We start from the raw sequence: 16,424 nt of genomic DNA on the forward strand, positions 1-16,424 counted from the left end.
AGCGTCCCTCCAAGTCGTCAAAGGCTTGCTAGTTCATGCCACTGACTCGCACACTTCACCTACGTTCGTGGTTCCTCAGTGCCACAGGGGGGTGATGCTGATGCACGCCCATGACTCCCCATCTGCGGGACACAAAGGGGTCAAAGCAACACACCATGCGCTCAGGCAGGTGGCATATTGGCCCCACATGGTAAAAGATGTGGCTGACTACATTAAAGGCTGTCTGGTATGTTGCCAATTTCAACCCTCGAATCCTCTTCATAGAGCCCCCTTGCAAAAGAAAGGAGTATCCTTCCCTTGGTCAAACCTCCAGATAGACTGGGTTGGACCACTCACTCGAACAGTAAGAGGTAACAAGTACTTCCTCACAGTCACGTGTGCATTCACTAAATGGGTAGAATGCCTCCCCGCACCGAATGACACAGCACTAACCACTGCATACTTACTGATGAACCATGTCTTCTCACGGTTTGGCCTACCCAGCCGTGTCGACTCTGACAGAGGGACACATTTCACAGCTGAGGTCATGCAGCAGCTCTGGCAACTCTTAGGAGTAAAAGCCAGCCTTCACATTAGCTACCATCCTCAAAGCTCAGGTCAGGTAGAGCGAGCCAACCGAACTGTTGTTAGCATACTGAAAAAGTACGTAGCAGCAAACCAACGAGACTGGGATGTCAAACTTCCCCTCGTACTGATGGCCATACGGGCGACCCCACACGACGCGGTCGGGGTCTCACCCTTTGAGTTGATGACAGGGAGACAAATGACTCTGCCTCTACATCTGTTATATCAGCCAGGTGAAGCTAGCATAGCCGTAGCCTACACCACTCATCAGTATATGGAGGACCTGCAGAAACACCTCAAAGCTACTTTCGCCTTTGCCCAGCAGAAACTGGAAAGAAGTGCAGAAGGTCGCAAAGCGTACTACGATCACAAAGCATCCCACGATGAACTCCAAATAGGGGACAAGGTATGGTACTACATCTTTGTCCAACCTGTTGGAAGGTCGCGAAAAACAGGGGGGAATTTGGCCCGCAAATTCCTACCCCGATGGTCCGGTCCCTACAAGATAACAGACAAACTGTCCCCCGTTGTTTACAGGATCAAAATAAACAAAGCTCGGGGCAGTACCGAATTCAAATGGGTCCACCGCAACCAAATCCGACCACACACAACCCCCATGGGACTTGTAGGGGATACTAACGCTTGTGTTAGATCATAAACGACAGAACAAAAGGCAGGAAGGGTGTTAGTTAACAAACAACTATAACCTTCTACTCACACCTTAGTTCTCCTATCCCTTTTCCCTTTTTCTCTCACTCTTTAGCAGGCAACGAGCTTCTAACCAGACTGAGGACACTCAGGGTGCAAGACCCTAGTCCCTCATCGTCAATTATTGTAGAGTGCTTACCCTAGGAAATTTTTATCAAAAAGGGGGGTATCGTGAAAATTTCTTATAATTTGTCTAAACGACTCGCCATAAATACCCTAAATCTAACCATGAGCATCTCTTCCGGTAGGATGGCCCCGCTGCTCATTCTCCTGATCGTCGGCTCCCTAGGAACCGCCGTGCTCCCTGAAGTGATTGAACCAGGTCCTGACTCAGGAATAATACTGAAAGACCAGCCGGGACTGCTAATCACTAATTGCCGCCTCCATACCCAGAGAGTATTTGTACGGTTGAATCCCGCCGAAGCGTGTAGCAAAAACCTACCGATAACCACGCTGCAGACTGGCCGGAATGGAGTTAGATGGACTGAGGAAGCTATCAGCCATGCTGAAGCCGACGTAACTCACATGCTCCGCCAGTTACAAAAGTTTACCGTAACGCAATCAGAACTAAATGGTTTTAATAAACGACCTAAACGCTTCATAGGCGGATTGTTAATGGCAGCTGCAACTGTGGGATCACTACTGAGTCTCGGAACGTCCGCCGTCAATGCCGTCAATGTAGCCACTGTTAAACGTCAAGTAGGGGAATTGCAAGCGGAAATTCCGAACATTAAAACCCAATTAGACAAACAGCAGCAGCACCTGCAAACCATTGGGCAAACCCTACGTGGCACCGTCGTAGTGCTCAACGCTCACAGTGTCGCTTTGAACAAAACGCTCCAGACGGTTAACTCCATGCTTTCAGTAGTACAACTTGACCTTGCCCACATCCAGCTTGTGAATATGTTATTGTCTGATATGCTACAAGAAATCAGCTCCTCTGTAGATAGCCTAGCCATGGGGAGAATCCCTCCCTACTTGGTGCCCCTATCCTTAGTACAGGAGATTTTATCCACAGCAACTCGAGAAGTAGTTACTGATCTCCAGGCCCACCTAGCCTATACCTTAGGTAGCGCCATCCCAATTTATGTTAATCCTCAAGACCGAGAATTAGCATTCATTATTAACCTTCCCATAATGGCGCCTGAGAACATATACCGTTTGAAAGATGTTGTCAACGTTGGTTTCTGGCAAGATTCTGCCTACGTTCGTGTGAAAACAACATCTCTTGTAGCATACCAAGACGATAACCCTGACCTATATCTGGTACCCAATTTGCTTATGTGCACACTCACTAAAGACATTCACTACTTGTGCCCTAGCAAACCTTTCATTCGTGACAGCGCAAATGGGATCTGTGGCCTTAAGCCTATGATGAGTAATACTCAATGCCCGGTAGTCGTCACGCCCCGACGTTTGGTAACCAGTACTCAAGCTGAAATTGTTGGAAATCGTTGGTTGGTTAACACCCCCTTTAGAGAGGCCCTACTAACCTATGATCAACATGACACCTCAGAAAGGGTACCCCTTCCTAGCCAAACCTTCTGGGTAGACGTCCCCGTAAACGCAATCTTACATGTAGGAGACCTGGCCCTGTATCACCTAAACCCTGACCAATATGAGAGCGACGTAGAAATCTCAGAATTCTTCTCCAAACACACCATCGAGCTAGATACTAAAACCCTAACTCGCCTAGAATATGAGGGAACCCAAGTCATTGACCTGACCCCCATAGATAACACTCTTAGAGAACTGTCGTCTCAACCCCTATGGCCAGTTCAGCCTGTCACCTATGCATGGTCCACCCCGGACACCTTACTAGTTACCCTGGTAGGATTAGGATATCTTTTGACCTTTGGTATAGCTTGGTTCTATTTCAAACGCACTCGAGCCCTCCAGAGCAGGTTAGAAACTTGGTCTAATAAAATGGTCAAATTCGTTAGACATAAGAGAGCCCAGAGAGGTGAACCCCCAAGTTTTAGATATGAAGCCGAAGGCCATGTCGAAGAATCAGCTCTCGAGGTTGCGTTTGAACAAGACCTGCCCCTAAATAATTAGGATCCCTTCAGCATGCAAACATACACATTCCATATACACCCATACACTAATAGGAATACATCAGCTCTGGAAATGTGTTTGAATATGCTTGCTGACCTCACCTTCCTCCACAGCAAAAGTTCTTTTCAGCTCCATGATCCCTGACGAACCATAAAACTGAAAAGAAAGGGGGGAATGTAGTGGAGTATGAGCCAAATATGAATATCGGACAATCAAGAAATGAAAAGTTTTGAATTAAAACTTTTCCAGTCTGCAGAGAACTTTTCGTCTGCAACATAGCAGCCCCCACACACACACAACCAATCTAAAGACATCAAAAGAACCCTTTTAAGTAACACATGGCCCCAACACCCCCCTTCTCTCTTTTAACTAACAGGAACTGTCGAGATAACTAACTTAAAGAGACAGGAACCTCAAACAAAGAAGAGAGCTTTTACGGCCCGTTTTTATGACAATGGCACCTAAATGTCTAATCCTTATCTTTCACGGAGATCAACAGATGTTCAAACCAAAGTGACCTCGAGTGAACTCCCGTGAACCAACAGCTGAAACACGGATTAACAACGACACCAAATGGACACTGGCGGAACTACACCTCGCCCGGAGTCGCCGCAAGACAATAGCGAAAATAGTCGTTCTCTGAGTTATTTGTGTATAAACGAACGTATGAATGTCACTTTCTGTACCCTCAGATGAATGCCTACCTTCTAATGAAATGATGTATAATGCCGATTGTTTCTATTACAAAGATCAGTTTTGTCTCTGAATGAGAGAAAACGGATTAATGTTTTATTTTTCAGCGTATCATCACGAATTGGACGTGAACAATGTACTCAAGATGGGACCTTATGTAAATGTCTGATATTAATAGTCCAATGTACTCATTGTTATAGGTTGATAACAGGTATAAGAATTTTGATACGAGAAACTCATATTCCTTATGTATGAATCACAGAGTCAAAACCCCCTCCTCCTACTCTCTCTCTCTCTCTCTCTCCCTCACGAGAGTCACGTGAGTCTGGACTCGCGTCCAATCAGAAAGAGGACGCCTCCCATTAGGGCGTGACCGCGCCAGCCTTGAAAAGGCCAAACAGCAAGACAGACAAGGAGTTCGAAGTTTGAAGAGTCGCGAGGACTCTGCAGAAGTAACGGACCACGAAAGGAACTGGAAAAGAGAGGACGCCGACAACAAACAAAGAAAAACCTCTCAGACTTCAGAAAAGCTTACGAGAGACGTCTCGAAATTAGCTAAGAGTATGAAGTTTTACTAATACGTCGAGTAATTTGAATATCTTTCTTTTCCTTTAATCTTGTTTATGTTTATTACCTATCGAAGTGTGATCTCACGAATGATCAAGGCGGGTGAAACTTATTTGTGGCCAAAGTAAGGTATCAACCGTTTGAGTAATCGATAACAGATATATTAACGTTATAAGCTGATTCCTGAAGACATCAATCCTGGAAAGCTGAACAACGAGACTAGCTAATACTCTGAAAAAGCCTTTCCACTACGGTGGAAAACCAGCCACGCCTGTGAAAAACCGAAGAAGGGAAATCTCGATCAACGCAGCTCAGCTCGGAATCGAGGGTCTTCAAATCGACTGTAAAGAGATCCTCCATAAGCGGGCCTGCTTCTCACCACGTGGGAACGACGAGAACACCCCGGGACACGGAGATTAAACAACAGGACGCGACGGCTCGGTGAAACGGCGAACGAGTAAGCTAGCGTATTTAACACCTTTTCAGTAGCTGATGTCCAAACAAACCCTCTTTATAATTTACCATTTATTAACCTTAGTTAGCAACAATTTAGTCACAAGTTAGAAGTGCCTAGCTCACCTTAAGGTCAAAATCAGTTCCCCCTGCCGGACACCGTGAGATTACAAGGTTGTGCTATGTTAACTAAATATCTTCTTTTTATTAATAAAACTCTCATTATTTGAAGTCACAGTGTTTGCAATTTATTCATTAGAATTTCTGAAAATCCTGAAGAACTCATTTAGCATGATTATTATTCATTCTCAAACTAATTATTAATGTTTTAATTGCTTAAACCAATTATAAATCTTAATTAATATCATTAAGTCAAATATCAGAGGTTGGAGGAGTTTGAATAAGGTCAAGGCTATAAAACAAATTATAAAATTATATGTATATGTATCGGGGTGTATGACCAACATCCACTACAGTGTGTAAAACAGGCCACCAGCATTTCTGGAATGGAGCTACAACCCCATAATGTGTCTTTGCTTTTGTAATGGAAAGATGGGAAAAATTCTCTCTCTCTCTCTCTCTCTCTCTCTCTCTCTCTCTCTCTCTCTCTCTCTCTCTCTCTCTCTCTCTCTCTCTCTCTCTCTCTCTCTCTCTCTCTCTCTCTCTCTCTCTCTCTCTCTCTCTCTCTCTCTCTCTCTCTCTCTCTCTCTCTCTCGCCCCCTCACTCTCTGGCCTGTAGCTGTGTGTTAATAGATCCTCAAGGGCTTTGTGCCGTGATGGAGTTGAAGGGTGTTGAATAGAAGCTCGAATGGCAGTGGATTGGCCAGAAAACTGCTCTGACCTGTTCCTCTCCGCAAAGAGAGAGAGAGAGAGAGAAGAGGGGGTGGAGGGAAAACGTCAAGCCTGTAGTGTAGAAAGAGAGACAGAGGAATGTTGCCATGTGGAGTGACCGAGCTCTGACCACTCCGTCTTCTCTTTGTCAGATTTCACACCATTGATACTTCAGCGCTTTACGACTTTATCACAGGGACAGAGACCCCATGGGTCTTCCACACACTGCTCTGAGAGTCTGGCTCTTTCTGACAAAGTGTAACACACTACAGAATGTGTAGGGGGCAATATGTGTTCTGCTCTTTCATTTAAAAAGAGACTCATGTGAATTAATGATAGTTATATCTATGTTATATACATGATGTTATAGCGACTATTCTCCCTAGGAACACACTGACATTTCAGCCACATTAAAAACAGTATATAAACATTAAAAACTCTACATCCACATTAAAAAATCTATATCCTGTTCAACACACAGAACTAAGCAAAGTAAGTAGCAGAAACCACCCCTTCTCTGAGTGGGTGTCTGAGTCTCTGTATCTGTGTGTGTGTTTGTGTGTGTGTCTGTGTGTCTCTGTGTGTGTATCTGTGCCTCTGTGTCTGGTTGTGTGTGCGTGGCTATATGAGTGTGTTTATGTCTGTTTGTGTGTGTGTGTGTCCTCACCTCAGAGACAGTGTGAAGTGGAATCTCTGCCTAAGTCCTCTGAAGGTGATAAACGAGTTCTGGGGGAAGTTCCTGGTGCTGATGCTGCAGAACGGTTTCTCATAGCCTCCGGGTGGGCACTCGCACCTGAAGCCCCCCACCAACAGGTTCACACATGTCCCACCGTTCTTACACACACCCTCCACACAGCGTCCTGAACTCAGAGACACCTCACACCGTTCTCCTGCAGAAAGAAAGAAAGAGAGAAAGAATGAGAGAGAGAGAGAGAGAGAAAGAGAGAGAGAATATTAGCTAAGATCTCTAATCAGTGATGAAGAGTTCAGACCAGTAAACAGTGGAGGTGAATGGAACCAGACGTCATCCTCTAAAAGCCCCTCACTGAAAGTGTGTAAAGTAAATGGTGATGGACAGTAGACCGTGTTGTTTCATCCTCCTCTAAAAGCACTGTGTGTTCACTGCCACAGATGGGTTAGATGCGGAAGACACATTTTGTTGTACGTTGTACAATGACAAATAAATGCACATTATTATCATTAATATTATTATCTAGCATGGTGTCCACAACTCACAGTAAACAATGCTGTGATTGGCTGAAAGGCTCATTTGCATATTGCAGCAATCTGGCAGTGTCAGAAAGGACAATATCACACTAACAATTAACAAACAACACACTGTGTTCACATGGAAACATCCCTCACAGATAGGAGCACATACTGAGGGTGTGTGTGTGTGTGTGTGTGTGTGTGTGTATGAGAGAGAAATTGTGACAGAGACAGAGCCCAGAACTTCAATGATGGAACAAAAGCAGAGACAAGATAAACTCTAAAAACACACACTGACACACACTCTTTCTCTCTCCCTCTCTCTCTCTCACACACACACTTTCACACACCTTCCCTGTGCTCCTTCTAATATTATAACACACCCACTCACTGTCATGTTAGTATCCAGGATGCACTGAATACACACTGACATAAACAAGAATCTGTGTCACACACTTACATAAAGAGGACTGTGTATGTGTGTGCTGATTCTTAGCCTAGAATCACTTTACATGACTGTCTGCATAGAAAACAACATAAATGACAAAGACAGTATGTTTATAGAGTGTATACACACACACACACACACACACACATAAATTCAGTGATTAGACAGTGATGAATCACTGCTTTTTTTGTGTGTGGGTTTGTGTGTGGTCATACATTTTCAGAACAGAAAACGCTCCTCATTAAGCCTCTATAAAAATGGTTTTATAAAGACGAGGCTGTGCAGCAGTTGGTTCAGACAGGGGGAGGAGTCTGTGCAGCATGGTGCTGGCAAGAGGTGGAGCGTATGTCCTGTGCAGGGGATACAGCGAGATTCTCCAGAACATTCCACTCCGACATTACTATGAGAATAACAGCTCAGTGCTGTGGGTCTGAAAAGATGTGGAGCCGGAGAACAAAACCCAACACAGAGAAAAGGAAACAGACACTTTTGTTTGCACATTCTTTACTCACTATCTATTTTATGCCTATTTTCTCTATGATTAATTTGTATGTATCCTTTTCATATTATAATATTTCATTTTTTATGTCCACACCTGCCCCAAAAGAAACTCCTTGTACAATTGGTATTTGGTGAATAAATTATATTGATTCTGATCCTTAAGAAAAGTATAGTATCACCACTGTCCAAAGAAAAAGATGTATCTTCAAAATACAGAAGGGAAACAGCTACTGTGTTCAAATGATAAAAATGAAATATTCATTAAAAAAATAAATAAAAAAATAATATATATATATATATATATATATATATATATATATAAATATTTTTTTGTGGGTGTGTGTAATGTAATATTCATCAGAGGAGGCAGTTTAACCTTGCCCTAGGAAATAGCTCTTTGATGAAAATGAGGTCACAGTTTAAAATGAGGCACACGCTCCACATCAAACACAGATGATGATCAAATAAAGCTGCAGCAGCAGGGTTGGAGAAGAGACCAGTCTGATCTGGATTTTTGTTTGTAAAGAAACTGGTCAGGAACATAAGCTTCAAGGCCAGAGATCTGGATGTGAATCAGAATCTGAATCAAACACAAATCTGAATGAATCTGGATTCAAATGTAGCTTTGCTCTAAAAATGTTAATCTGCAGCAGAGACACAACACAGACTAACTCCTTTCCTTTCCACAGTGAGAAGAGGAAGAGAAGAGAACAGAAGAGAAGTGAAGGGAAGGGAAGAGTGGAAAAGAGAAGAAAATAAAAGAGTAGAGTAGAGAACAGAAGGGAGGAAGAGGAGATGAGAGGAGAAGAGAGGAAAAAAGAAGAAAATAGAAGATTAGAGAGGAGAGGAGAAGATAAGAGAAGAGAGGAGAGTAGAAGAGAAGAGAGAAGAAGATAGGAAAGAATAAGAGAAGAGAAGGAGTTGTGTGAGAGGACAGTGGAACTGACTGAAGGTGATGGAGTTGTGGGTTCTCTGAAGAACTGAACGCCATGAACACAGTATTTCTCTGGGTGGATAACGGTGAAAGTGGACAGAAGGGGTGTGTGTGCGTTTTTGCTTTTAAGCCATTTCACCCACACAGCTCATTCTAACTGACTCACCACCCCTCTCTCTCTCTCTATTTTCTCCTCTCTCTAATTCTCTCTCTTTCTCTCTCCCCATTTCTCTCTCTATCTCTGTAGATGATTGAGTGCTGTTCTCTGTAATTTATCTGTCTCACCACCTCCTCTCCATCTGGACACACACACACACACACCTCACACAGAGCCAATCAGACACTGAATTTATTCTCTGTGGATACCGGCAAACTGAACACTCAATCAGACTGAACAGCGGGAGAAAGCACACACATATTCTCTCTCTCTCTCTCTCTCTCTCTCTCTCTCTCTCTCTCACACACACACACACACACATAGTCTCACTCAGACAGACACAGACAAATACATTGATATAAAATCAATGTATGGAAAATCTCTCTAAATGCTAATAATACAAACACACACACACACACACAAAAAACAGACAGACACACACCCACAGATATAGATTGATGATGACGTTCTGCTGAGCTCACAACATTATCTACCACAAAAGAAACACACATGTGCACATATACACACACACACTCACCCCAAGCTCTTTAGCACCCCCCACACACACCCACACGGAGTGGCACTCTCCAACTGCAGTGAAGCAAATGCATGCACACACACACGCACACATGCAGACACACACACACACCAATGGTAACACTTCACATAAAGACATATGCAGACACACACACAGACACACACACACACACACACACACACACACACAACATTAAACATGTGTAAAGAGACATGCACTAATATCTCCATTTTTATCAGCTTTAATTAGTTCCATATTATGAAACTGTAATTTTGATATAATAATATAATATAAAGAAGTTAAAATCACTCTTTTAGAGATACGAGGTTTTATTCCAATACAAATGTTAGAGTTAACATTAGGAAACAAACAGCACACACTCTTCATTTAAAAAAAAAAAAAACTTTTCAGTGAGAGGATTATGCTGGAGCTGTGGGTCAGAAATATTTCTCTGGTTTACTAGAAAACCTTTCAAACACACACACACTGTGTTGCTCTCCCTGCACTTGTGTACCAGCTCGGTGTATTTTAAACGTGTAGGTTCAGCGCGGCTGCTGTGGAGCTGAAACACACCGCTTCACCCTCAATAAATGAAATCCTAAAATTAGAAACATCGGCTTTTATACCTTAGCACGCACGTAGCACTGACGCTAACCTGAGCTCCAACATTACCCAGTACACCTCATATTCACACACACACACACAAACAGCCGTAAAGACTGAACACTGAGAGGACACAGAAATTTGACAGTGATAAAGCCAGGGTTCAAAAGTGTTACTGAGACCATTCTGTGATGATTGTGTTTAACCAATAAGAGATCACCACAGGTTCCCCCATATGGTCCTGGTCTGGTAAAGGGATGAGAAAAAATGGACGGGATCAGACCGAGCTGCACCGCACTGACCAGGAGAACAACGGCAACATTAATAGAAAGCAGAATAGCACCCACTTGTGGAGTAGCCCCTAAATGTGAGAGTATGTGAGAAAGCTACTTAAACACCAGGAAAAGGTACGGAATTCCTGTAAAGTTTCTTAAACACTGGCAACACTTCTTAAAACCTGGTAAAGTTTCTGGAATTCAGGTTAAAATATTGAAACCCTGGTTACAGCTCTGGAATTCTCCTATAGATCCTGAAACACTGGTTGGAATTCTGGTAAAGGCCCAGAAAACCTGGTAAAGGTTCTGTAAAGAGTCTCAAACAACAGAAAAAACTTGAGAACTCCAGTAAAGTTCAGCAATTCTGGAATAGTGTTGGGATTGCAGTTAAAGATTCTGGAATTCAGGAACTGTGAAGCATATCAAAGAGCAAAAGACAGTAATCCCACTACAACCAGAGGACTTTAGATCAAAGATTCTTCATTAGAGTCACAGCACATTCAGAACACACTCACGGGCCCGTCCAGGTCAGAACACACAGGGAACAAAAGTAGAAAGCAGGAAAGAGAGAGATGGAGCAAGAGGAAATTCTCTCCTCTTTCTCCTGTGTTTTTAAGGTTTAATTATTCAAATTACTTTTCCCCCAGATCCCTCCCCACTTCTTGCCCCTGGCTCCAGTAAAACATCAGTTCTGAGAACTCTGGGAAACATGGGATTTCTGGGACACCTCATGCATAAAACATCCCCTTTAAAACTGCTGTTCTACAGCAGTGCGGTTTCAGCTATCCAGAACAAAGGCTCTGAATACGAAGGGTTAATGCTTTTGGAAAAATGTCTGCCGGCTTCAGATTTCTCATTATCCACCAGAAGGAGAGTCTGCTGAAGTGAGGAGAACCTGAACCCTGGGAAGGCAACAAAGACTGTATAGTTAAAGATCTAGAATTCTACATCTAGAACCCTCCACTGTCAGGGTTCTAGACACTGGAATTGTGGTAAAAATGCTGGAACTGAGGTAAAGGCCCTAGATATGTGGTAAAATATTTTGGAATTGTGGTAAATGTTCTGGAATTGTGGTAAGAAATTTTTGTCCTGGAATTGTGTAATAAAAATGCTGGAATTTTGGTAAAGATTCGAATGGAAAGCTGGGTTCAGCAGAGCGGAGAACATCATGGGGCTTTTACAATGGGATAGGTCTCCTTCCATCTGTACTCATCCATAATTAACCAGCTCAAGCTCTGAGTCCTGGGGGACAGGATCTACTCCCGGCTCTCTCTTCAGACACACACACACAAAAACATACACACAACTACCATTATCACTGTTAGTTTCTGGTTGCTGTCTTTAGGCAGGTAGACGAAGCTCCCTCAGCTGATTTTATAAATGCCTGAATAACTCACTGATGTATATACGCCCCGCCCCCGCACTCACCTGTGTATCCGTGTGGACAGAGGCAGGTGAAGCCGCCCTCACGGCTAACGCAGGTGGCGTGGGGTCCACAGGGGCTGGAAAAGCAGAGGTCCAGCTCGGTGTCGCAGTAGTCTCCGGTGAAGCCTGGGGGGCATCGGCAGCGTAGGCCGGCAATGGGCTGGATGGGCCGGAACAGCACCGTGTCAGACGCCAGGAAGGGGGCGGAGCTGTCGAAGCGCAGCACGGACACACACCTCATGTAGTTCTCGCACGGCTCACGAAGGCAGATGTTGTCGTCGAAGGGGAGCACCTGCTGGGAGGAGACACTGGCCAGGAGACTGCGGTTCAGGTACAGGCGCTCCTGCAGCTCCTCGGAGCCCAGGAATTCCACGCCCAGCCCAGGGGACACTGCTGGGATACACCAGACATAGAAAATCTGTCAGTCACACTTACCAGATACATGATACACATACAGTTGTTGGAAACTCCTGCAGCTTCAGTATTACACAATTATACACATATTATACCACGTATCCAGGACTTTTACAAAATACAATTAAATAAAATTGGCTACAAAATAAAATTAAACAAAAATTTTAAAATTCTCCTCTGCTCAGAATACACACTCCTGCTCTGAGGGACTATCTCTCAGTGTAACTGAATTACAAAACAAGAAAATGTCAGAGTAAGAAAATATTTGGATGGATTTATTTGTTTAAACATTTACTCTTTGCAATCTCCCTTATTACCTGAAATGCTCCCTTGCAATTTCTTCACATGCCACTAGGGGACATGGCCCATGATTTGAATTACTCTTGTCTTCACATTAACTAAATGTAATCTTAGGAAAAGACGGAGAAGTCAACCAGTCACGTTCTGAATTTTATTTTAAGTTGAATTTTTTTCATTTAAAAGAACATCAGACAGAAACACAGATCAGACTAGCTAACTCACTAACAAAAATAATCATAATCAGACGCATAATAACGCAGACTAAGATGTAAAGTGTTCTTAAAGAGTTATTAAAGTTGTGCTGTTACCTCTGTCATTCCGGCCCCTGGCCCCTCCCACTGGTAGGGCTACACTCAGGCTAATGTTCAGGATGCTAGCGCTAACGTCGGTGTCGTCCTGGATGTTGAAGACCACAACATCCTCGCGAGAGGCAGAGAGAACACTGGCCACGCCCTCCAGGAACTGAGCCAATAGCGCAGAGAGGAAACGCTCCTGCGAGGTGTCGGACAATCGTAGCGTGATGGAGTTGGAGAGCATTTCGTCGGTGATGATGGTCACCTGCAATAAACACTGCGCAGACACTGAGTGTACGCCATCTGGAGGAGACAAGGAGAAATTATAGTGTTAAAATATACTCCTTTTTTGTTGTTTTTATTTTAATCCAAAGAGAGATAGAGTAAGAGAGAGGACACAGAGAGAGAGAGAGACAGAGAGTAAGAGACAGTGATATAATCAGGATTTTGAGAGGTACTGATGAATGAGGGCAAGTGGTAGCACCTGCTAACTTTAGTTGAATTAGCTCACTTTTTAAGCATTGGACACTGATTCTGGTAATAACTGCTTTTCTGTCGGTTGCTGTGGTTATAACAGCTAGAGTGCCACCAAAGTTTAGTAACCCTCAATAAATGAGGGTATACACAGTCCAGTGTATATAATGAGCGATATATGGGTTTAATAATGTAGACAACATAATTGTATTCGATTACAAACATTCCCCTGGTACAACATATCAGCTGAAGCCCAGAGAGCCATTCGCGACTTATGTAAACATCAATGACAGAGAGAGAGAGAGAGAGAGAGAGAGAGAAAGGAAGGAGGAAGGAAAGATGAAGACAAAAAAAACAAATAAGAATGGTCAGAATAACAAAGTAAAGAAGGATACAGCCTGTAATGACCACAAACGACAGCAATCTCATTAATTGCCCTCGTTACTCCACAATGACTGAGCTGTCACATGAAGAAAGGTCACACACACACACATACACGACACAACAAACTTGGGCTTGGGAACTCAGCTCAGGAACAGCAGGGAAAGTGTGTTTGTTTGTGTGTGTGTGTGTGTGTGTGTGTGTGTATCTGTTAACCCAGAGGCCTCTTCAGGCCAAAGTGGAAACAAACACACACCATCTTTAATCAAATTAAAGGCGTCCTGTGAACACAAGCTGCCGCCTTCCTCCGCACACACACTGACACTCCATCAACACACACACTTCATCAATGACCACCTTTGTGTGAAGCTCTGGACACTGGCCAAGGAGCATAACCCCTCAGACTGTGTGGAAAGCACACACTTTTATGCTCCAGGACATGTAGGACCATTAATAATGGACAGAGAACAGTGTGTAGATGACAAGAGCTTCTCTCTCTTTCTCTGGCAATGCTCTTCAAACATCTCACCCCACCCAGGCCATCACCCACAGATTTCGGTTTCTTCTGGAAGTGATTCAATGAATGACTATATCTGTCAATCACAATTTAATTAGATTCTTTTGGAAATTATTAAGAATTATTGATAAAACACACTGAATGGGAATGGAGGTGTTTACACTGTTGTTGTTACACTTATGACAACAATAATACTACAAAAACACTACATTTATATTTGAAACACAAGGGCACAATTTACTCAATAGTATTTATTGTCTATTTTTAATGTTCTAATGAATTCCAGCATTTCGAGAGTTATACTGCTGTATCACCAGCTTTAAAATGATTCAGCTTTAGGCCTGCATTAAGCAGGTGTGTGTGTGTATGTGTGTCTCCCAGGGGGATGAGGAGGAGAGATAAACAGCAGCTTCTTCTATAAAATATTAAAGTGGTCGTACACAGCGGAGCTGAGCGGTTGGAAGCAATGTTGGATGGAAATGAGATTTAAAGTGCAGTTTATTACTATTATTAACACACTTTAGTCGGGGAAATTGAGCCCAATTACACACACATAAACTGGGGGACGTTTATGGTTTATGGACTAATCAAAATCAACCAAATATGTGTGTCTTGACATCACAACCATGACTGACTGACTGTCTTACACTGACACAAGTTTAAGACTTTAATTAATAGACAATAACCACATTTTAAACTGCACATACAATAATCATAATTAGATACACCTCCAATAAATTACTCAGACAAATAACTCAGGGCTGTGAAATTAATCGAAAATGAATCGAAATCGACATTCAGAACTTGTCTATATTGATTATATCATTTATTTTTATTCTGTTATATCCCCACTGTGTGCTCATGTACTGTCCCTTTAAAACCATGCTACCAAGCTGGCGTCGATGATTTTGTCTCTATCTGCCACATGGAAGAAACTTAAATGCAGAGGCCGACCAAATGGCTCAAGCAGCTAATACCAAAGAAAAATACAGCATCTGTGGTTTGGACATGCTTTGTTTTGACTATAATTACATATACAACACTGAACAAAAAGTCAAATGAAAATGCTGAGAAAATACAGTTTCAGCCACAAAAGCTCAATCACACACCAAATATAAACAGTGCTCAAAAACAAGAGGAACTAGAGCCGCTAGCGGCTATCTGTGGGTTCAAGCACTAACTGGCTTAATATGGCAGTCAAGTCAAATCTGACAACTCCTGTAGTATGAATTGCGGAGAGGATGTATTGACATTTGTGGCTATGGGAAAATTGTTAGACATTGAGCCAAGTAGGTATGTGCAGTGTTAGATTATTTGTAATAAGTGCTTGTGTTTGTGACTTGTGTTCTACAGTCTCTGAGGTGTGTTTGTTTCTGAGTGATGTGTGTGATGTAAGAGGGTCTTTGTGTGAGGTATATAATGTGTGAGCAGCGCTTACTATAAGCTTGAATATTACAGGTGTTGGTCATAAATCTAGAATATCATGAAAAATTGATTTATTTCCATAATTCTATTCAAAGAGTTAAACTTGTATATTATACTCATTTATTACTCACAGACTGATATATGTCAAGTGTTTATTTCTTTTAATTTGATGATTATAAATGACAACTAATGAAAACCCCAAATTCAGTATGTCAGAAAATTTGAATATTGTGAAAAGGTTCAATATTGAAGACAACTGGTGCGACACTCTAATCAGTGAATTAACTCAAAACACCTGCAAAGGCCTTTAAATGGTCTCTCAGTCTAGTTCTGTAGGCTCCACAATCATGGGGAAGACTGCTGACTTGACAGTTGTCCAAAAGACGACCATTGACACCTTACATCAGCAGAGCAAGACACAAATGGTCATTGCTAAAAATGCTGGCTGTTCACAGAGCTCTGTGTCCAAGCACATTAATAGAGAGGAGAAAGAAAGGAAAAGATATGGTAGAGGATTGTTAAATAAAACCCATTCAAAAATGTCAGGGAGATTCTCAAAGACTGGACTGCAGCTAGAGTCAGCGCTTCAAGAACCACCACGCACAGATGTATGCAAGACATGGGTTTCAGTGTCACATTCCTTGTGTGAACCCACT

General features: G+C 42.7%; 1 protein-coding gene across 1 annotated transcript in view; it reads right to left on the reverse strand.

Moving 5' to 3' along the window:
• Positions 1-16,424, reverse strand: part of celsr2 (cadherin, EGF LAG seven-pass G-type receptor 2) — a 90,659-nt gene that overhangs the window by 46,951 nt on the left and 27,284 nt on the right. Inside the window, exons 2-4 of the mRNA XM_066670256.1 lie at positions 12,987-13,274; positions 11,968-12,357; positions 6,542-6,764 (exon numbers count right to left, since the gene is read on the reverse strand). Coding sequence (XP_066526353.1) covers positions 6,542-6,764; positions 11,968-12,357; positions 12,987-13,274 — 901 coding nt within the window. The remainder of the gene's footprint in view (positions 1-6,541; positions 6,765-11,967; positions 12,358-12,986; positions 13,275-16,424) is intronic.

This window comes from Hoplias malabaricus, chromosome 5 (assembly GCF_029633855.1).
Source record: "Hoplias malabaricus isolate fHopMal1 chromosome 5, fHopMal1.hap1, whole genome shotgun sequence".
In the NCBI taxonomy this organism is placed as follows: Eukaryota; Metazoa; Chordata; class Actinopteri; order Characiformes; family Erythrinidae; genus Hoplias; species Hoplias malabaricus.